Source organism: Eublepharis macularius, chromosome 5, assembly GCF_028583425.1.
Source record: "Eublepharis macularius isolate TG4126 chromosome 5, MPM_Emac_v1.0, whole genome shotgun sequence".
NCBI classification, from domain to species: domain Eukaryota; kingdom Metazoa; phylum Chordata; class Lepidosauria; order Squamata; family Eublepharidae; genus Eublepharis; species Eublepharis macularius.
This window is the reverse complement of record NC_072794.1, coordinates 170,350,980-170,373,297: the sequence shown is the minus strand read 5'-3', so window position 1 is coordinate 170,373,297 and position 22,318 is coordinate 170,350,980. Positions and strand designations below refer to the sequence as shown.

Genomic DNA, 22,318 nt, shown 5'->3' with positions numbered 1-22,318 from the left:
TAGTTGTAAACTGCACAATCACATCCCTTGGTAGTTTCCTCTGGGTTGCAATTCTCGAGTTCACACGGTACGCCACATCTAGGATAGCCACAATTTCCTCCTCCTCCTTCCCCAGGTAATCAGCCAACACCTCAGTCATCTGTTCTTGCGCTGACTTCCCTTCCACTTCTGGCAGACCACGAAAACGAAGCTGCTTCTCCATGTGTTTAGTTTCTGCAACTGAAATCCTCCCCTTCACCAGTCTCATCTCTGTTTGTTGCGTATCTATTAAATTCTCCATCGCGTCTTCTACTGTTTTAACTCTCTGCTGCGTTCCTTGTAATTCACTACTAATCGTTTCCACGCCTTTTTTCACTTCAATAGCTACTCCTTTTTGATATATGTTCCGCATAAGCACTATATATGCTGGACATAATCCAGCACCAATGCATGCTAAACCCAGCAATTTTAACTATCTTAAATGCTTAAGATTTCAAGGAATTACAGACAAGAAGACATAATAGAATCACTGAGGTGGAAGAGGCCTTATAGAATTTAGAATAAATGACCAGACTTACATTTTCTACCTCCATTTGCTCCTTCTCTCCTTCTTGTTCTCTTCCTGAGGAGTCAACTAAAGAACCGTCCAACAAAGCAGATAGCACATCGACAGTTTCCTGATATTATGTAAATAAAGTTTACTTTTCATTATGCTATTTTAACCCATACATTCATAGTAGGAAAAAATTAAGGCTAGACTATGTGTGTTGAACTTTGTGATCCCAAGGCACATTCATTTCTTCCCCAGACACATTCATTTCTTCTATGAGAGATGTGGAGAGAGAGAAGCTTAATAGTTGGACTCATTACAAGAAAGTCTAAGAGTGTAATACCCCTATTTTTCATTATAAAAATTATTTGAAACATGTGCCTTCCTTTACCCTTCTTTCCCCTAACAGTGTTTCTTAAGAACTAACATTAGTAAAGAAGGGGAAAAGCTATCATCACCTTCACTAGACCTGGGCATAAATACATGCATCTTTGCTGACCTGACACATCTTGAGGATTTTCTAAGGTCCCCAAGATTAAGCCTTGTAGGAATTTAGTTTGGAAAACATATCTTGCACTCCACCACAACACCCCCATCAGCAGAGGCTCAATATGGCTTAAATCAACAGGATAAAACATGTTTAAAAATGAATGGAATGAGTTCTTCCTTTACGAAATCTGTTTTCTTCCTTCTTGAAGGAAGCTGATGGGACTTGCTTTTCAGGATGCGGTAATCTGTCAGGTTTGATTCTCATGTATTACTGTTCTGCTGCTGAGGCCAGTTTTCCAGAATCTTCTTTACAACTGTTACCCAATTTTCTTTCCATCAGGGAAAAAAGAAATAAAATGGCAACTGGAAGTGCAGACTCTTAACTAGTCTGAGCAGAGAGGGCAGAGGTTTAATGTGCATCAGACTCTACACTGGAACAGTAGAAAAGAGCAAGAGTCCAGTAGCACCTGTAAGACTAACAAAATTCGTGGCAGGGTATGACCTTTCGTGATGTGAGTCACAGCTCCTTTCTTCAGATATAGTATCTGAAGAAGAGAGCAGTGACTCACGAAAGCTCCTACCCTACCACAAATTTTGTTAGTTTTACAGGTGCTACTGGACTCTTGCTCTTTTCTACTGCTACAGACAAACACGACTACCCATCTTGATCTACACTGGAACAGACATTCAAGCGCAGATGTCTGCCATCACTGCATTACTTCCAACAAGACTTACAATCCCACGCACATTTCCATCCACAAGTAGTGCAGTTCATGGTTTCTTGTAATGTCTAGTTCGGCTCTAAGGAGCATGGCGCATTACACTGGGGTGGATCCCATGGAAAACTTCCAGTAACAGAAGGTGGAATTTTTTTGATGATTTCCCATTGCAAATGCTGCTCCTGGGGGGGGATCCCTTGCCCCCCAGGAGTAGCGTAGTGTGAAGGGTGGAGACACTGGAGAGTGAGGAAACTAGACATTTACCATGCGAGCCATGCTACTGTGCATGTCCTGTTGTTCATAGGTGGGTGTTTGTCTCATTTTTGGCTTGCTTCTTGGTCAGAGAAGATATCAGGAAGGTTTGTCAGAAAGTTAGAAGGGACTTTAGTCCAATGCCCTATTCAAGCAGGAAATCCAAAGCAGTCCAGCCTCTAATGAGGATTTATCTTGAATCAAGAAAATCCGAAATTCTATCAGAGCCTTGAGGAAAACACCCACCACTGTTGTATTTCTAAGTACAACAATTTTGGTTTGAATAGGAAATTCCTACCATAGTTTCAGCAGTTTTACTGTTATCCTTTTCGTCTTCGTCCAAAAGCTCAGACTGAAGCGCAGAATGGCTTTGACTTTCTATGACAGGCAACTCTGTATTGATAATAAAACAAAATTTTAACTTCTCTTCCCCATAGCAATTAATTGCCACCACTTATAACTGATGGAGCCTAATCATATATGTGACATGCTGTTTTTCCACACGTGTTTTACTCTGCCTGTGTTTTTCCACACGTGTTTTACACTGACAAACTATCTACTTCTGTTAATAGTAGCCATTATAAAATATTTACAATACTTTCCAGGACATTGCTGGGCAAATATACCTCCTGCCTGTGACAAGTTACCCCAAGGTCTGATCCAGCTCCATGCCAAAGCCAGGGTTCTTGAAGACACTGCCTTATTTTCTCCCCCAAACCTCCCAAAGAGCACTTACATTTATACAGTATATTAGACAGCCAGATGCCCTGACCTGGATAGCCCAGGCAAGCTTGGAAGCTAAACAAGGGTGGCCTTGGTTAGTAATTGGATGGGAGACCTCCAAGGAAGACCAGGGTTGCAGAGGCAGGCAATGGCAAACCACCTCTGTTAGTCTCTTGCCCTGAAAAACCCAGCAAAGGGGTGGGGGGGGTCACCATAAGTCAGCTATGACTTGATGGCACTTTCCTCCACCACATAGTCAAGTATCTCCAATATTTAAGCATCTGCTTCTTTACAATCATACCTACTGAATTTGTAGCTTTTGCAACATTAAGTGAATATATTTGGAAAAGAAGTGCAGATTGGTAAATTAAAAGGATTACTTGGAAATGGGAAAATTCTAAAATCTCACCTTGAAGACCTTGTTCTTGGTTTTTGCCCTGTGCTTGATGCTTTTGCTGCATCCTTTTTCTTCCATTTCTGAGGCTTTTAGCAAATAGCTGTTAAAACACAAACTTTTCTTTTTCTTGGTAATTCCACAATATGAACTTTGCAATAATTATTAAGCAATAACTCCTCATGACAAATTATAACATCTCCAACTGAGCTCATATGACAAATGCTTTTATTGCACTGTATTCTGATTTTACAATTCCATTTTATACATTTGTTTATGATATGTCACGTGTGATACTTTTTTTGCATTCTGTCTAATTTTTGCAATCCTAGTCCTCCTGTTGCCCTTTTTATTGAATGTATCAAGCTATTTTATTGCATTGCTTTAGATATTGTCTAATTCCCTTAGAGACACAGTAAGAAAGGTGGGCAAAAAAGGCATGCATGCCTTGCCTAATCTATTTTTGCCACAAAAAGCTTCTGTAGAGACGGATAAATGTATTTCAAACATGAGTCCAAAGCCATCTCTTTCCTTGGCAAGTCAACATGATCTGTTGTTTACTTAAGAGAGCTTCTTTTCTCGAAGAGCAACCAAGCAATCCAACCACCAAGACGGGTTACATGGGAAGATGATGTATTGTTTCTGCAAAATGCTTGAGAAGTCCTTAAGAGCTTCAAGAACTGGTCCCTTAATAGGGTTGCGAACTCCAGCTTGGGAAGTACCTGAAGTTTGGGGGCACAGTCTGAGGAGGGAAGGAAGCTCAATGGGGATGTGAGTCCATACATTCTGCCCTCCAGAGCTGCCACGTCCTCCGTGGGAACTGATCTCTGTAAGTCTGAAGACCCTGCCCCACCTGGAAAATGACAACCCTACCCCTACATGGTCACATTTACCCTGTTTGGAAACTTGTAGCCCATCCCCTCACAACCAGGCTGTGTCAACATACCACTAGTAGTGGTTGCCAAAATGTAGCTAGAAGTTTCTGCTCACCCACCCACACACAGAGGCTTATGTTCTTTTCCCTTGTTACCAGAACTGCTCTTATTAATGGGGGAAATTAGCTTTAGCAGTCTGTAACTTAAAATTAGCGCGGATCTTAACCTATGTTTACGGAGGTCCTGATTCCAGACACTCTAGTGACAAAGAGGCAGACTACAAATAAGTTCCAAACACATGTATTTTACTAGTAGTGTGGCGTAAGCCTGAACTTGCACATACATACAAGAAAACATACAAGACCTAAGAAATACAGAATAGGAAATATAGAGACTTTCGCATTAGCAGGTTCCCAACGATGGTGGGGAATACTCACAATCCTGAAGCGAAGCAGAGACACAACAGCGAGGGTGGCCCAATGCCAGCACTGGGACCACAGACGGACAGCAAGGAATTCTGGATAGGGTGGCACGCGCACCATGTGGTCTGAGAGACCGGCTTAAATACCCCAAAACGTACCCTGGGGCAGGTGCTGTACTTGGTGGTTCTCACAGATTAAAACAAAGGCTCTAATGGGTTACTGAATGGCTTGGATGGGCCACTTTGGTAATCAGATTGTGATAAGTGACACCTCAGGAAGAGGGGACAAAAGAGGGAGGGGGAAATCCGAGTGGGCTGAAAGGATGTTCCAGCAGACAGGGCTTGCCCTGATGTCATCAGTTCTGGAATGCGGAGGTTTCTTTGAGATGCATTCTCTAAGTGCTTGGGATGGTCGGCACTTAGTTCCTTCTCTGGGGCGGCTCCTAAGATATGCAGAGCGGGGCGAGGTACTCTCGCTGCGGACGTGGTGTGCCCGCTTTGCCGAAATGGCTTCTCAAAGCAGTCTTCTTCCCTGGGTCTTCTGGCTGCCTGAGAACATGGATGCCGGCTGGGCATAGCTGGGGCTGGCTTGCAGGCTGCCCGGTAGCGAGGGCAAGCTCGGGGACCGGCCCGCGGGAGGCTCCAGGCGGGAACTGACCAGGGAGCGCCTAGCCAGGCTCGCTGGAGGTTTCCCCGGCAGGCGCCCGGCTGCTAGCAGCGGCTTGGGCCCATATGAGGCAGCCTTCCATGGAGGCAGGGGAAACAGCACACAAAACACAGTCCAAAGCAGGGAACAGGCACGGTCCGTGGCAGATGGCACTGCAGGCACGGGGCACACTTGTAACAGAGTCCAAACACACACTGGGAAGTCCAGATACAGGTCAGGGCAGGGCTTGCCCAGGAAGAGAGTCCTTTGTGCAGTTATCCAATCATGGAGTCAGGGAGCTACACAGTCTATTGCAGCAGCAAGGTAATTAACACGCAGGCAGGAAACTGACACGTGTACCAGAACACACGTGCAGGGCAATCTTTGGTGTAGCGGTAAAGCAGCAACGCAGGAAACTTTAACACAGTCCATGGCAGGCTTTAAAGCAGGGGAGGGGGCCTACTTGGCAACACCCTTAAATTTTTTAAGCCCAAACTGAGGATTGCAATACTACAAGTCTGCCTTTGGGTCTCTTTCAGCTGTGTGCTGGGGGAGCAGCATGTGTTATTGTACAGAACTTGCACTCTGAGTGGTAGTGCACATATATATTGCACAGCACTTACACAGATGCGAGGCCCAGCCAGCTTCACCGTTTCTGTTACAGCTGATACAGAAATAAAATTGAAAATCACTTCAGCAGAGTGAATCGCTACTAACGTGGAGGAGGAGGAGTCTGCAGCAATGCAACATGGTAAAGAACTCTCTGTCTGCACAAAACATGTTTTTCTTTCCCAGACAAAAGTGCAGAAGATTCAATGCGTTATTGGGAGAGGAGGGAGACAGGCAAGATCCCTGACTGAGAGCAGGATCCAAGCCCATATGTATAGAAATATAAAACTGAGGCTCATACAACTGGAGGAAGGATTTTTGCAAAGACAACAGAGCAGGTGCTTTGCATATAGAATATTCCAGGATCAATATACAGAATTTCATCTAGATGACCCTAGAGGTCCCTTACAACCCAACTTCTGCCTGACCTATAGCTCTGCCAATCAGAACAGACAGTACTAGGCCAAATAAACGAATGGTGTGACTCACGGGGAGCTTCATATGTTTAACTAGCAAAAAGGCACTCTGTTTTCAGTGATGTTTTGGAAATAACGACAAAAATAACTAACAATGCCCTGAACAGCCTTCATTGCCCTCAGTGACACCAACAGAGGGCACTGTGTGATTGTCTATTGTTTAGGAACAGTCATATGACTAGTCCAGGATGTATTGCCCTCATTCCAATGGCTTCATTTGCCCCCAGTGACATCAATCCATAGTCAAATCTGATTTGCTTGATCACTCTGGAAATTAAAATAAGCCCCAACTAGAAAATTGGTCCCAAAGCACCAGCAGTCACAGGAAACATGTGGCAGCATTGTTAAGAAAAAAACTGAACATCCTTTATATGTGCACAGTTAAGGGATTTTCCTCCCAGAAACATTTCTCACCTCCCAGCACTGCTTCCTACCCCAAAGCTTTTTAAAAGGATGAACCATCTATATAGCCCTAGCTAAAACCTTTAATGACCATTGGTTTGTTGAATAAAAACTTTCAGGAACCAATAAAATATATGTGAAATGATGAGTGAGGGGGACAGATAGATAGATAAATAAATAAATATAAGAGACAGATAGATAAATAAAAATAACCTCTCTCTTTCATAGAGGCTTAATGTATGGAAACAGGCAGGTGAAGCTTTTCATGGTATGGAGGTAACATCACTGTTAAATAACTTTTTATTAAGCCTCCATTAAAGAGACAGGATATTTTTTCACACACAGTTGGCAACTCTAAATAAGGTTGCCAACTTCTGGGTGAAGCCTGGAGTTCTCCTGGAATTACAACTAAACATAGAATCATAGGGTTGTAAGGGACCTCTAGGGTCATCTAGTCCAACCCCCTCTCCAGCCTAATCTCCAGACTACAGAGATCAGTTCCCCTGGAGGGTGAATTCCATGACCTCGCATCCCTGCGGAGAACCCTCCACTCCCTAAATCCAGCCTTCGCCAGGCTCCACTCCCAAATATCCAAGAATTTCATAATCTAGAACTGGCAGATCTAATTCTAAACAGCCTCAAACTGATAGTGACACGGGACACAGTGGGATCGGGACTTGCTTTACCCATGGGGCAGTGGAGCAGCCACCAGGCCAGTCACGGCAGGTAGAGTAATGGGATGAAATAAGACAACCTGGCCCCTGTCACCATAGTGGAGCAGGAATATATCTAGACTTAAACAGGGAGGAGGCAGGAAGACTCCCCTCCAACTGCAGGAAACCATTCCCATATGAGGCAACACAAGCAAGTCAGGACCTTCCCCTTTATCCCAGATGGACTAGGTACCCAGCCAGTGATAAGGTAAGCCACCCAGGGCTTCACTAAGGATGAGGTGCCCAGCACAACGGGGACTGAAGTCTTTGGGAACCAGCCCTACTGGCATCTCACTATGTATATATAATTTACAGTGGAATACTAAGTAGAGTTACTCCACAGTCTGTTTAGGAAAATCAAAAAGAGTTCAGTAGCACCTTTAAGGCTAACCAATTTTATTGTAGCATAAGCTTTCGAGAATCACAGTTCTATGGTTGTTGGGGGTTTTCCGGGCTGTATTGCCGTGGTCTTGGCATTGTAGTTCCTGACGTTTCGCCAGCAGCTGTGGCTGGCATCTTCAGAGGTGTAGCACCAAAAGACAGAGATCTCTCAGTGACACTGAGAGATCTCTGTCTTTTGGTGCTACACCTCTGAAGATGCCAGCCACAGCTGCTGGCGAAACGTCAGGAACTACAATGCCAAGACCACGGCAATACAGCCCGGAAAACCCCCAACAACCATCGTTCTCCGGCCGTGAAAGCCTTCGACAATCACAGTTCTCTTCGTCAGATGCATGGTACAGAAACTGGTCCATGCATCTGACGAAGAGAACTTGATTCTCGAAAGCTTATGCTGCAATAAAATTGGTTAGCCTTAAAGGTGCTACTGGACTCTTTTTGATTTTGCTACTACAGACTAACACGGCTAACTCCTCTGAGTCTGTTTAGGATTTCACTGTTAAGAGTTATAGCCAATCCTATATAAAAACCTCAGAGTGACTTAGAGCAGTAAGCACTTTGGGATACTATATACAATTCTGGATGTCAGATCTCAAAAAGGATATTGTAGTGCTGGGTAAAGGTGCACAAACAGCAACCCAAATAATTACGGAGCTGGAGCACCTTCCCTGTGAGAAAAAAGCTAAGAGGTTTGGGGTTTTTTTAGTTTAGAGAAAAGATAACTAAGGGGCAACATGATGGAGGTTTATAAACAAAGCAAATATTGAAAAGGCGCCGTTATGCTCCAGACTAACAGACTACTACAGACTAACACGGCTAACTCCTCTGGATTATGCTCCAGTGCGCTCTCATCCAAAGGGATTTAACGCAGGTAGTGCTCCTGCATGTCCTCACTGCTTGGATAAGCGGGGATATTGTTAGCACCAGAGCACAAAATGTGTGTGAGCAGTTCAGCGACAGAGCACGTGACTTTGCGTTGCAAGCATAAAGATCCCAATGTCAGCACCTAATACCTCAGGCAGCAGATAACCCAAGTAGCAGACATGGAACAGACTTTTGACTTGCACTTGAGTTTCTGTGGGAAAGACAGACTATAAAATAATGTAAATAAAAAAATAAAAAGGTAACTTTGATAATCTTGTTCTTGGACAGACTTTGCAAAGTGCGTGTCCATTTGTCGAGCAAACTTTGTAAAGTGGGTGTCTATGTGTCGAGCATACAAGGCTTCTTAGGACTGAACAGCATATTGAATCAACACAAAGTCATAAAGAGTTACCTGTTGCAGGTCCTCATTCATCAAAGGCTGTGTAGGTCTGTTGAAAAGCTTATCCACACTACCCAGCTCCTGCAAAATCATCAGCCTTCTTGTGGGGGGTGCAATATCCAATGTGGTCATAGTGTCCTTGTAGTTATCCAGCTGCTTCTGTATAGTTGATTTGCTCAGCTCCTTCACAGCATCAACAATTAACTTCCTTTTTGTACTTTGCTTCCTTTTGAGGACTAGGTGTTAGAAACATTCACAAGTGACACATTACAGGCCAGCCTGTGGAATCCTTGGCACACACAACCCTAGCTCAGATCCTCATCATGCTTTCAAAAGTGTAATGGGGCAAAAGTACAGAAGAGGGCAACCAAGATCATTAATGAGTTAAAAGCAAAGGTAGTCCCCCTGTGCAAGCACCGAGTCATTACTGGGGGACGTCGCATCACAACATTATTTTGGCACTTTTTATGGGGTGGTTTACCATTGACTTCCCCAGTCATCTACACTTTACCCTCAGGAAACTGGGTACTCATTTTACCGACCTTGGAAGGATGGAAGGCTGATTCAACCTTGAGCCAGCTACCTGAACCCAGCTTCCGCCAGGATCAAACTCAGGTCATGAGCAGAGGTTGGGCTGCAGTACTGCAGCTTACCACTCTGCTCCACGGGGCTCTTAACGGGTTAGAGCACCTTAACCTGTGAAGAAAGGCTGAAGCGTGTGGAACTTTTCAGTTTAGAAAAGAGAAAATTAAGTAGGGGACATGCTAGAGGTTTATAAAACTATGCACAGGACAGAGAGAGTGGGCAGAGAGAACTTTTTCTCCAATTCCCAAAATACTAGTACTCAAGGGCATCCAATGAAGTTGCTGGGCAGTAGATTCAAGGTGGACAAATGGAAATGAGTGATTAAAACGTGGAATGTTGCTGCTAGCGGATGTGGTGGTAGCCAGAAGCATAGGCAGCTTTAACAGGGGAGTAGACAGATTCATGAAGGATACATCTATCAACGGCTACTAGCCATGGTGACTAAAGGGAACAATGAAACAGGATGCTGGACTAGATGGACTCCTGGTCTGATTCAGCAAGGCTTCTTTCCATTCACTAGTTCTGTATGCTTATTCTGTATATTAGAATTTTTACTGATCTCTGGAATAAGCAAAAGTTAAAACTTTAATACAATAAAGCAAATTAACTAAAAACATTTCTGCTTGGTCAGCTGTGAGCTGAGTGTCAGGCCCCCATAAATTACAGCGTGCTGTCAGAGAGTCCACTTCCTCTCAGAGGGAGTCTGGCTTAACAGACCTGATAGTAAAAAGTTTTATCGCCCTGTGTTCAGTCAAAGAAGCACTTATGCTTCCATGTGGCTGCTGAGAGTAATCACTTCATTAGAGTGAACAATATAATTTGTTACAATACAGCGCAATTAAATATAATGCTTTTCTTTGCCATTAGATACATATTATATTTTAATTAGCAACAAAGCCTGTTGTGTGAAAAAATACAATGGGTTCTAGCAAACGTTGGGAGGGATGTGCTATGCCTCCCTGCCACCTCCGCAGCTGCCTCGGGACCTCCGGAGGGACGCACCGCCTCACCTGGCTTTCCTGCTGCTGCAGCCTCCGGAGGCCATGTTGCTGATGACTCAGTTTTTATCCCTGTGCTCCTGTGCAGGCTTACCAGAATAAAAAGTGAGTCATTGGCAACACGGCTTGCCTTTTATATAATAGGATTCAAAAAAGAAATTTGACAAATCTAACCTGTGTTATCAATTGGTTCAAGTATAAATCCTTGTTCTTCACTGGGCAATAATATAGTTTCAATCATTTGACGACTTTTTGCTTCCTGCTTAGATCCAGGGTAATCTGTAAAACATCCTCCATAATCAGTCATAATGTATGCCGCAATACACTACATAATATCTGTGTTTAAACACATTAATCAGTACAATTAAGAGTAGTACAGTTAGATGCAGTGTTTCACAAACATGATTTAAAAAAGCTAAACAGTGGATCTCTTGGAAGAAAACTGACTTTAAAAAAAGATGGTACACAGTCAACTGTGTAATCCGCTCTGAGTCTCAGCGAGAAAGGAAGATTATAAATAATGTAAATACATACATAAATAAGAAACCACCTTTCCAAGTTGTGCCTCAGGTAAGAAAACCATGTTTTTTTAAAAAAAATGCAGTAATAATTAGTAAAAAATAATTAGTAGAAAAATAAAACTGTATTAGAAAAGAAAAGAATTCAAAAGGGGAAGAGGTCAGGAAGGGCATTTTCACACAAGAGGCATGTTCAACTCTGTCTAAAACTAGGGGTGGGAAATTCCTGGAGATTTGGAGGTGGAGCCTAATGAGGATAAGGTTTGGGGTGGGGAGGGGCTTCAGTGGAGTCCTCTCTCCAAAGCAGCCATTTTCTCCAGAGGAAAAGATCTCTGTAGTCTGGAGATCAACAATAATGCTAGGAGATCTCCAGGCCCCAGCTGGAGATTGGCAACCATAGTCTAAAACACAAATATTAAAACCTACCTTGGCTTTTAAAACAGCATTTTAAAAAAAAATACTGGGTAGAATGTGCATTCAGTTTGTTTTTCCTTTACAAGCGACACGAATGGAAAGAATCCAAAACACTTTCTGGCTTCACATGGAAAGCAGTCTGATATCTGTTCAACTAGTCATTCTAGTTGAAGGAGCTAAGGGCCAAACAAGACTTTATGGTGACTCTGGGTTTGACCTGTGGCTACCAACACCATTTTAGAGAGGATTTTGCCCATTTAAAAGGGGCCACAAGGGCCTGATCAGATCCACAGCGCAGCAGTACCAGGAGATCTTGCCTCACCCCAGTGACTTTTCAAGTACCAAAACAGCTGTGAAGGGGCTGTTTTGGCATTTGAAAAACCAGGTGGAGGGAGACACGATCGCCTGGTCCCAACATGCCATGGCCAAATTCTTCTCTAACATGGTGTGGGTGGCCACATAACTTCTAGCTTGCCTATCAAAAATATTCAGAAGAAGCAATATGAACTCACCTACTTGGCCATCATCAGGAAGCTCTTCGGGTACAGGAATTTTTTCCTCCATGTCTATAATGAGGGCATTCTCAGATCCTAGCACATCATCTTTTAAAAAAAAGACGGTTAGATTGTATTACACTTTCTATGTATAAAAAAAAGAGAATTGCAAGGGAGTTGCTTTGGGACTTAACTATGAAGCAACAGAGGTGTTTAAACTCCCAAAAAGGCAGGGAGGGGTTGTGGTACTCTTTCTTGAAGACTCTTAATGAGGTTGGATAGAAGTCTTTGGTAATCAGTGGCTTTGGTATGTGTAAATAAAAACCATGATTCAAATAACATGACATTTCTACAGGACTCGTAACTAAGGCTGAAATTGCACAAATACTGTGTGAAGCACAGGAAGCGGGACATGCAGTAGTGAGGTAAGCATAACTGCATGGTCATCTTTTGATTCAGAAATTCATTTAAACGTCTATAAAGCTGCCTGTTTTTCATATGCATGCGCCAACAACTGGAGTAGGGATTGAAAAGCACTTTAACCAACACATCTGAACTCAGTCTAAAAATATGCACTTGAGAGCAAAAAGGTATCTTCTTTAGTATGTGTTGCCCTTGAATAGGAGCAGAATCCTTAAAGAAGAGTTGTCTACCTATACACCTACATGATATTCTTGATGGCAAGTTGGTAAAATGTGGTTTGGATCCTACTATTGTAACGTGGATCTGTAACTGGTTGACAGATTGCACTCAGAGTGTGCACGGCTGTCACATAAAGGATGGAGTGGAATTGCTTTCTGTTGCCTCAGAGGGTTGGACCAGAAACAATGGAGTTTTAAGCTAAACATTAGGAAGAACTTCCTAACAGTTAGAGCAGTTCCTCAGTGGAACAGGGTTCCTCAGGAGGTGGTGGGCTCTCCTTCCTCGGAGCTATTTAAGAACAGCCTAGATGGCCACCTGACAGCTATGATCATTCCATGACTCTATGAGTTAAAACACACGAGACGAATTACATGAGGATGCTCAAGTGAAGGGAGGCGCAACGTTATCCAGGAAGCCGAGTTTTAAAAGACAGATCGGAAGGCTTTGTCAATTTCCCCTCTCTACAGAGCCCCCAAGATCACTCCTCAGAGGGTTTGTTTTATCTGTGCCACCCAGAAGATAAAATAAACAAACCCTCTGAGGAGCCATCTAGGTGGCTCTGTAGAGAGAGGAAATTGACAAAGCCTTCCGATCTATCTTTTAAAATTCGTCTTCCTGGCTAACGTTGTGTCTCCCTTCACTTGAGCGCCCTCATGTAATTTGTCTCGTTTTAGTTCTATGTGAATATATGCCGATCAGGAGAGGGAGGACATGAAGGGATGAGGTGTTGCTAGGCTCTCGAAGCCCTTTCTTATATGCCCAGGGTAATGCTGATTGCCACTTTGAGGTCAGGAAGGAATTTTCCTCCAGGCTGGATTGGCTGGTTATCCTGGAGGTTTTTTCCTTCCTTTGGGCATAGATCTGGGGTCACTGGGGGAGGTAGGGGCAGAGATAGCTGTAAATTTCCTGTATTGTGTAGGGGGTTGGACTAGACAACCCTTGGGGTCCCTACAATTGAAACTGAACTCCAGCTTTCTATCCCAACTTCCACGTGCTCTTATACATGTCATGATGTCGGTGTTTTTCCATGCAGGGATGGGCTTATGTGATTTCCTCATTGCTGCTGCACCTGCTGATACAGCACAGCAGCAATGGGGCTTCCACATGTCAGGTTTCCCTGTATTTTCCCTGCCCCAGTCCCCTGAAGTGATTATTCTCCCCATACTACTAGGAGTGCGGCTTTTCCAGTGCTTTTTAAACTTGGCAACTGACATATACTACATTATAATGTTACAACAATCTGTGTATCAGGTCCTTTGAATTCCCAGGTTTCATTTTTTAAAAGTCTCTAGCTCTTTTCAATGCGGAAATATAAGGGGAAAGTCATCTCTCTCCAATGAAAGGGGCTAGAGACTTACTTTTCAACAATGAAAGCTGGGAATTCAGAGAACCTGGCATCTTGTTCTAATTTTATAAAGCTATAATGATATGTCAATTGCCAATTCTTAAACAAAGCCCTCCAGTGGTGAAGGAGGGAGGATTGGCCACTATGGGATATGGGATCAAGGAAAATTTTGCCAATGTGGGTAGAACCAGGAAAAATCTAGACTTTCTTTCCACATGGATGCTACGCTGCCTTTACTGTGATCTTCCGAAAAATACATTAGCAAAGCAAGTTTAGGAAAGAATGCAAGAAAGGAAGTGTTGTGGGAATGCTTTGTGAGAAGAAGACCCGCTTCCAAATAGCATCCAAGCTAGTGCCAACAACTCATTTATGAGGGACAACACCCACAGAATACCAAAAATCAATTTCATATATTGATACACAATTTCAAATATTCCACAAAATATACAAAGTGCAAAGTGCTCATAAATACTTAAACATATTTATACAAAATTAGTCTCATTATACTATTTCATACTGAATCTTTCATAAATGAACCGGAAGACATCAACTCCCTCCAAAACTGCTTAAAGTCCAAAAGCTTCTCTTATGTTTTCCTTTAAATTCCCAAGCAATAATTTATTCAGAGTTTTTTTCAATGTTTCTCACGATGGAACGGTGTACTTCCCATGGAAGCCGCCTTTACCGGGACGCAGGAATGATTTGTTTCCCTTAAAGTCTATTTTTTTTTTTGAAAAATTTTTTATTGGGTTAGGATCAAATGTTTACACATTACAGTCAATATTCCCATTTCCCAATTTCTAACCCCCTCCCTTTCCTCCCCCTTTTTGTTGACTTCCAACAGTTTTCCAACCCTTTGTCCCTTTTCCCTTACTCCTTTTAATCTCCTCTATCTAACAAATATATATTCTCCCTTTATTCTAAGCAATACTTCTTTAACTATTTTTAATACTCTGTACCCTGACTATGAGTCCCATTTTCCATAATGGATAAACAATTTATCCCATTTTTCATTATTTCACTTTCAAATATTTCTATATATCATAAACTATGTAAACCATACATTCATATAAATCAACCAGTTTAACTTATACTCTATATGTTATTCATTCTATCTTCTTCTTTCTATTTTAGTTATATTTGTTTACATTAGTATTTCTATTCCCCTTCAGTCATAAGTCTATATATGATATCAATCAATTTGACTCATATACAACTTCAAATAAACATATTCAGTTTGGTACACTGTACGGAATCAAAAAGAAAATATTATTAGTTAATCAATCCTTATAGTTAACCCTTATGATTAATTATTTTCTATCAATATTCTATTTATTATTCTATATATATCAATCTAATATCATAACTGCTTAGAAATTCTCTTTTACCTCTTCTCCTCCCCGGTAAAGTCACCCCCCTCTACATTTTATTGTACTTCAGTAGTTCTCAAACTGCCACAGTTCTCCTCCCACCTCCCATTTCTTCTCCAAATATTGTTTCAGCTTCTCCCAGTCTGTGTTAAACTGTCCTGAGTCCAGGTTTCTCAATTTTCTTGTCATTTTGTCCATTTCTGCCATATACAGCAATTTGTGGATCCAATCTTCAATAGTTGGCACTTCTTGTATTTTCCATTTTTGCGCATACAAAAGTCTAGCTGCTGCCGTCATGTAAAATATCAACGTCCTATGATGGGCTGGAATTCCCTCCATTCCCAAGTTTAGTAGCAGGAGTTCTGGGTTCTTATTAATTTGAAATTGTAATATCTCACTCATTTCTCTTATTATTTCCCCCCAGTACTGCCTAGCTACCTCACACGTCCACCACATGTGGTAGAGGGAGCCCTCATGCTTCCTGCATTTCCAGCATTTATTAGAAGTGTTCAAATTCCCTAGCGCAATCTTCATTCCCTAGCGCAATCTTCCCTTAAAGTCTATTATTGATGGTGCTAAGCTCCTGAAGAAGCAGGCGCGAAATCTGTTCGCAGCCGGCCTCAGATTGAGAGCATTCCATCAGGGTACGCCTTATGGCTATATCCTTGCCTTAAGAAACAGACCAGTCTGGCGTTTTGTGGAATATTTGAAATTGTGTATCAATATATGAAACTGATTTTTGGTATTCTGTGGGTGTTGTCCCTCATTCATTGACTACTTTATACAGATACAGCCATTTTCCTTTGCACTTAACAACTCATTTATGGCTGTCATCATGGAGCACAACAGATAACATTAACTGATGTCTGCCCGTTCCATGCTGTTCTTCGATGCAAGTATGCTCTATCTGAATCAGCACATAATTCATATAGAATGATCAAGTCTTGTCACACACTGCATCCTCAAGTTATATCAAAAAGGTTAAGTACGCTACACAGTTAAGCAAGATTCTGCATCTTAACTAGGGTAACCTGAAAAGCAGTTATCGGGCACCCCTGGCATTTCAAAGGAAGTTGTGGCTTTGGGCTGGCAGGAAGATGAGCCACAATAGGAAAGAAACAGTAAGTCGTAGGAATAACACCACAATATTTGTGGTTGTTCAACCCAGTTTTCAGGTATGCTAATGGCATTCAAACAAAAATAAATGTATCTTTAAAATGAAAAGCAATCAAGTAAATAATTTTGACTGTGGTTAGGAAGCCAAACATAGGCCATTTTTAAAAGCATACTTTATGCAATGCTCAGAGAAAGCCATTATGATTAATTATTTAGAAGAAATTACATAGAAGTCTCATTCGTGCAAAATTTGGAACACCTTCCCAGTATGAAAAAGGGTTTGATGAGGACAGTAACATTAATTCAATTAGAAGAAATGAAGGGACCACATTTCCTCAGCTAGTTTTATGAGTTCAGTAAATACAGATTTGAAAACCAGTGAACAAATAAGCTGAGATAATAAAAAACAGGAATGCAGGCACTCATTGTGATACAAAGAGTCATCACACAACAAATTCCAAAAATGCACAGGCTGTAGCAGTCCTCCTCTCTTTTACAATTAACAAATTCTTGATTGATCTATCCCCTCCCACTAATTCTGGTTTGTAACCGACAATGTTGAATGTGCATCTTTTGTACCATAAGATGCATCTCTAATAACTTAGCGTATAACATTGTGCTGTTCAGCATGCTTAAATTTAAAAGTATACATGCTTTATTTTTCTGTAAGTAAACTTGCAAATGTGTACTCAGTACTCGAGAGAAAGTGCTGCAAACTGCTGCACTCTATGTTATTTTACACACATATAGTAAAAGTTGAAGGTAGAAAACACAAAATGTGAAGTAATGAAAATAAGGAGTGTTATTTTTGGACAGAAACATCCACACATAGTCATTTTTGGATATATTTCCATATTTGAATGCAGAGGTGAACTTTACACATGAATTCTTCAATAGCCTTATACATGAAAAAACAGGGTTAACATACCTGTAACTTATGTTCATCGAGTTCTTCTGTGCTGACACACATGGGGACTGCGCAGGCGCAGGCCAGCCGCCGGAGAATTTTCTAGAGCTTCCATGGCTCCGAAGGGGCCGTTTGTCGCGCGCCTCAGCGACCGTTTTCCCGCCCAAACGGTCACGTGATCCTCCAGCGACCAACGGCCCCTTCCCTCAGTTCTCCCTTGCCGCCGCTTGACCAACACACTTCAGCCATAACACCTTAAAAACACCAATTTCCGTTACAGCCATCACATTACCGTGCATTGGAGTTCACAGCGGGGTAGGAGGGAGGGTTGTGTGTCAGCACAGAAGAACTCGATGAACATAAGTTACAGGTATGTTAACCCTGTTTTCATCTTCGTTCTTCTGTGCCTCCACACATGGGAGTGTACCAAGCTTCACACAATAAGGAAGGCGGGGGTGAAGTCCAACACAATTTTATTGAACAAACAAGAACAACAATAAATAGATATGCATATATACATCTATGTAAAAAAACTGTGTAAGGACATATAAATACTCAATATTTACATATATATACACCCCAAGGTACATATATACACACTTCCACTCAAGGGTACCCAGCAGGTACGCCAAGAAAGTCATCCCAAAACTCCTTCAGGAAAAAAGGGAGTGTAAGACAGCCTTGGCCACAGATACATCCTGCTCCGCATTGACATCAACGGCGTAATGCCTGACAAAGGTGTCTGCAGAGGACCATGTGGCTGCTTTACAAATGTTAACCAGGGGCACCCCCCTGAGGAGTGCCGAAGAGGATGCTTGGGACCGCGTGGAGTGGGCTCTGACATGAAGCGGGCAAGCCACCCCTGCCAGGGAATAGGCCTTGCTAATGGCCGTCACAATCCACCTAGACAGGGTCTGTGAGGAAGCCCTGTTACCCTTGTCCTTGGCCCCAAAACATACAAACAGGTGAGGACAGGTGCGGAATTCCTTTGTCCTATCCAGGTAATAGGCTAGGGCCCTCTTCAAGTCTAGGGAATGAAGGGCCTTTTCCCCCTTAGAGGAAGGTTGAGGAAAGAATGCAGGCAGTGAGATATCCTGCGAGAGGTGGAAGGCGGACACCACCTTGGGCAGGAACCCGAGGCAGGGACGCAGGACCACCTTGTTGGGATGAAACACAAGAAAGGGAGGGTCAGACCGCAGCGCAGACAGCTCACTGACCCTTCTGGCCGATGTGACGGCCACCAAGAACACCACCTTGTAGGATAGCATATCCAAGGGGCAGGTAGCCATTGGTTCAAATGGAGGCAACATGAGACGTGAGAGCACCAAGGACAGTGACCACTGAGGCACTGGCGCCGACACAGGTGGGTAAAGATTGTACATGCCCTTAAGGAACTGGCGGGATTGTGGGTGAGAAAACACCGTAGCACCCTCAACTCGGGTGTGAGCAGCTGATATCGCTGCCAGGTGGACCTTGAGGGAGGACACCTTCAAGCCCAGGCCACGCAAGTGGCACAAATACTCGAACACAACCCCCAAGGGACTGCTGTCAGGCACCACTCCTCTGGCAAGTGCCCAGAGCTCAAACCTGCGCCACTTGGCCGCATAAGCGCGCCTAGTGGATGGCCGACGAGCATTCAGGAGGACCCTCTGTACCTCGTCAGTAAAGCCTATCGGGGAGGAACGATCCGCCAAGCCGTTAGGTGCAGCTTCCTGGGATCGTGGTGGACTAGGCTCCCGTTTAGGAGAAGGTCTTGCCGAGGGGGCAGACTCACATACGTCCGTTGGGACATCCGCAGGAGCTTCGGGAACCAAACCTGCCGTGGCCAGAAGGGGGCCACCAGGATGCAGTCCGTCCCGTCCTCCTCTATCTTGCACAGGACCCTGGGAATCAAGGGGAACGGAGGAAACATGTAGTGCAAGCCCTGCGTCCACGTAAACTGGAAGGCATCCCCAATAGAGAGGGGGTCGCTCCCTGCCCTGGAACAGAACGTGTGGGCCTTGGTGGTCGCCGCAGTGGCGAACACGTCTATCACTGGATGACCCCACATCTGGAAGATCGGCCCAACGCACTCTACGTTCAGTTCCCACTCGTGGTCCAGCAAAGGGACCCTGCTGAGGGCATCTGCCCGGGCATTGTCTGACCCAGCCACGTGTATAGCACGGAGCGACACGCCGTTCCTGATAGCCCACTGCCAAGTGAGTGTGGCTTCCCGGCACAGGGCCATGGACACTGTGCCCCCCTGCTGATTCACGTAGTACATGGCAGTCGTGTTGTCCGTCTGCACCAAGACCTGACGATTTCTCAGCAGTGCTGTAAGAGACACAAGTGCGAAACGAATGGCCCTTAGTTCAAGCACATTGATATGGAGGGTCTTTTCCCTCTCAGACCAGACATCCTGCACAGACACATCACCACAGTAAGCCCCCCATCCCAGCAGAGAGGCATCAGTGGTAACCGTGACGTCATGGTGCTGATACCCAAAGGGGGTCCCTCTAAACAAGTTGTCATCAGACAGCCACCAGTCCAAGGAGGAGAGGATGACCCTCGGGATAGAGAATTTGAGGGACGGAGGGTGCAGCAGAGCATCGTACCTCCGCACAAACCAATTCTGGAGCGGGCGCATACGCAGCCTAGCGAAAGGCACCACAGAGGTGGCCGCTGCCATATGCCCTAGTAAGCACTGGATAGTGCGTACAGACTGGAATCGGTTCCTTTTAAACACGGACACTAGACCCTTTAGGGACCGAGCCCTCTCCAAGGGAAGCAGAGCCTTACCCTCCACAGAGTCTAACAGTGCACCAATGTAGGACACTTTGCAGTTGGGCACCAGCTTGGATTTCTCCAAGTTCACCAGGAGCCCCAGGCGTTGGCAAGTGCTAAGTACCAAGCCAATGTCCTGCACCAGCCTAGACTCCGATTCAGCCACGATGAGCCAGTCATCGAGGTACGGAAAGATGGTACAGCCTTCTTCCCGTAGGAAGGAAACCACAGGGGCCACACATTTAGTGAACACTCGTGGGGCAGTGGACAGGCCAAAGGGGAGCACCTTATACCGGAAAACCCTTTGCCGGTAAACAAAGCTCAGGTATTTCCTGTGCTCCTTCCGTATGCCCACGTGAAAGTATGCGTCTTTTAAGTCAAGAACCGCAAACCAATCTCCCTGTTTCAGCAAGGCGATCACAGCCGCCAACGTAACCATTTTGAATTTGGTCACCTTGAGGAAGGCATTAAGGCCCCTCAGATCTAAAATGGGACGTAAGCCCCCATCCTTCTTGGGGACCAGGAAGAACCTAGAGAAGAAACCCTGTACAGAATCTTCATAGGGCAATTCTTCCACAGCACCCTTGGCCAAGAGCGACACGATCTCCGCATCCAGCTCGGCCATAGTGTTATTGACAGCTGTCAGGGGTGAACTGCATCTAGGCAGCTCCACAAACTCCAGCCCGTATCCCAGTTCAACAATCGTTAAGACCCATGAGTCAGATGTTATTGACTCCCACTCAGAGAGGAGTGGACTCAGTCTGTCCGAAAAGTTCGGGGATACGGCTGGCGTGACCCGTCAGTACTGCCTCCCGGCGCCCTGCTGATCTTTCTGCTGGGCCGGTTGTTGTGCCGGACGAGGCTTGAAGGGCCGACGCCTCCTCTGCTGTTGTGCGGGAGGGTAAGGCCGCTGCTGGTAGGCAGGATACTGTTGGTAGCCCGGCCGCTGTTGTTGGTATCTGCCCTGGTAATGGTAAGGGCCGGACCGGGGAGCGTACCGTGACCTGGAGGAGGGCTTGTCCGCTGGAGCCAGACCCAAGGACCGCGCCGTCTGCCTGTCCTCCTTTTTCTTCTTCAGGGTCTCGTCGGTGGACTTGGAGAACAGCGAGTCCCCTTCAAAGGGCATGCTCTCCACCCTGGAACGCACCTCTTGGGACAGGGCCGTCGACCGTAACCAAGAGTGGCGCCTGAGGACCACCGCCAAAGCCATCCCTCTAGCAGCAGTGTCAGCAGCGTGGCTCCCAGCATTCATTTGCTGTTTAGACAGCCGGACAGCCTCTGTTTGCAGCAGGGACACCACAGCCTTCTGCTCAGGTGGGAGGTCTCGGGTATAGGACGCCAACTTCTCCCAGAGGTACAGTTGGTACCCTGCCATGATGGTCTGGTAGTTGGCAATCCTCAGACCCAGCGAAGCTACAATGTACTGGCGCCTGCCCATGGCATCAAGCTTCTTGCCCTCTTTATCGGCAGGCACCGAGGAGTGACCCGATCGTCGGGGGTTGAACTCCTCTGTGACCAAGGAGGAAGGTGGAGGGTGCTTCACCAACGCCGGCCAGGTGCCCTGCTTGATCTTGTAAAGCTGCTCGATGCACTTGGATGTCGGAGGCTGATCACAGGGCACCTGCCACACCTTCTCCACAATCTCCTCAATACCCTCGAGCATGGGGAAGCCAACGGACGCCGGATTATCCCCATAGATACGCTTGAGGAGCTTGTCCTTGGTCTGGGGGACTGCTGAAGAGATATCCATCTCGAGAGCCTTGGCCATCCTTGCCATCTGGTCGGCGTAGATGCGGAGGTCCTCGAATGGCGAGTCCGCAGATGGCACTAGCTCCTCAGCCGGCGACGGTTCGGACCAGGACTCCGACTGGTAGCCGCCAAAGCTCTCCACATCCTCCTCATCGGAACCGAGCTGGGATTCCGGAACCTGGAGTGGAGGGGGAGCCCACGCCGGCCCCGACGTCGATGGCCCCGGTTCCGACATGGAGAAGCCGGCAGGCGCCCCTTCCCACTGGCAACGGTATGGCGAGGGGAGGTAGGAGGCCTGTCGATGTTGGGACGCAGTGGACCGGGCTGATCGGACACTGTCCCCAGACCGCCGTCGCTCACGACCGGCAGCAGGTGGAGATGGACGGGCAGGGGATGGACGGCTCCGACGAGGAGACGGGCTCGGTTCCAGCCTCGGCGACCGAAGAGCAGGCGATGGTCGGCTCCGACGGTGCGGGCTCGGCTCCGGCCCCGACGAGAACTCTGCT

General features: G+C 45.2%; 1 protein-coding gene across 1 annotated transcript in view; it reads right to left on the bottom strand.

The window, feature by feature from the left end:
* RAD21L1 (RAD21 cohesin complex component like 1) overlaps positions 1-22,318 on the bottom strand; it is a 44,772-nt gene that overhangs the window by 8,583 nt on the left and 13,871 nt on the right. Inside the window, exons 6-11 of the mRNA XM_054980477.1 lie at positions 11,939-12,028; positions 10,669-10,773; positions 8,924-9,147; positions 3,122-3,209; positions 2,288-2,382; positions 558-656 (exon numbers count right to left, since the gene is read on the bottom strand). Coding sequence (XP_054836452.1) covers positions 558-656; positions 2,288-2,382; positions 3,122-3,209; positions 8,924-9,147; positions 10,669-10,773; positions 11,939-12,028 — 701 coding nt within the window. The remainder of the gene's footprint in view (positions 1-557; positions 657-2,287; positions 2,383-3,121; positions 3,210-8,923; positions 9,148-10,668; positions 10,774-11,938; positions 12,029-22,318) is intronic.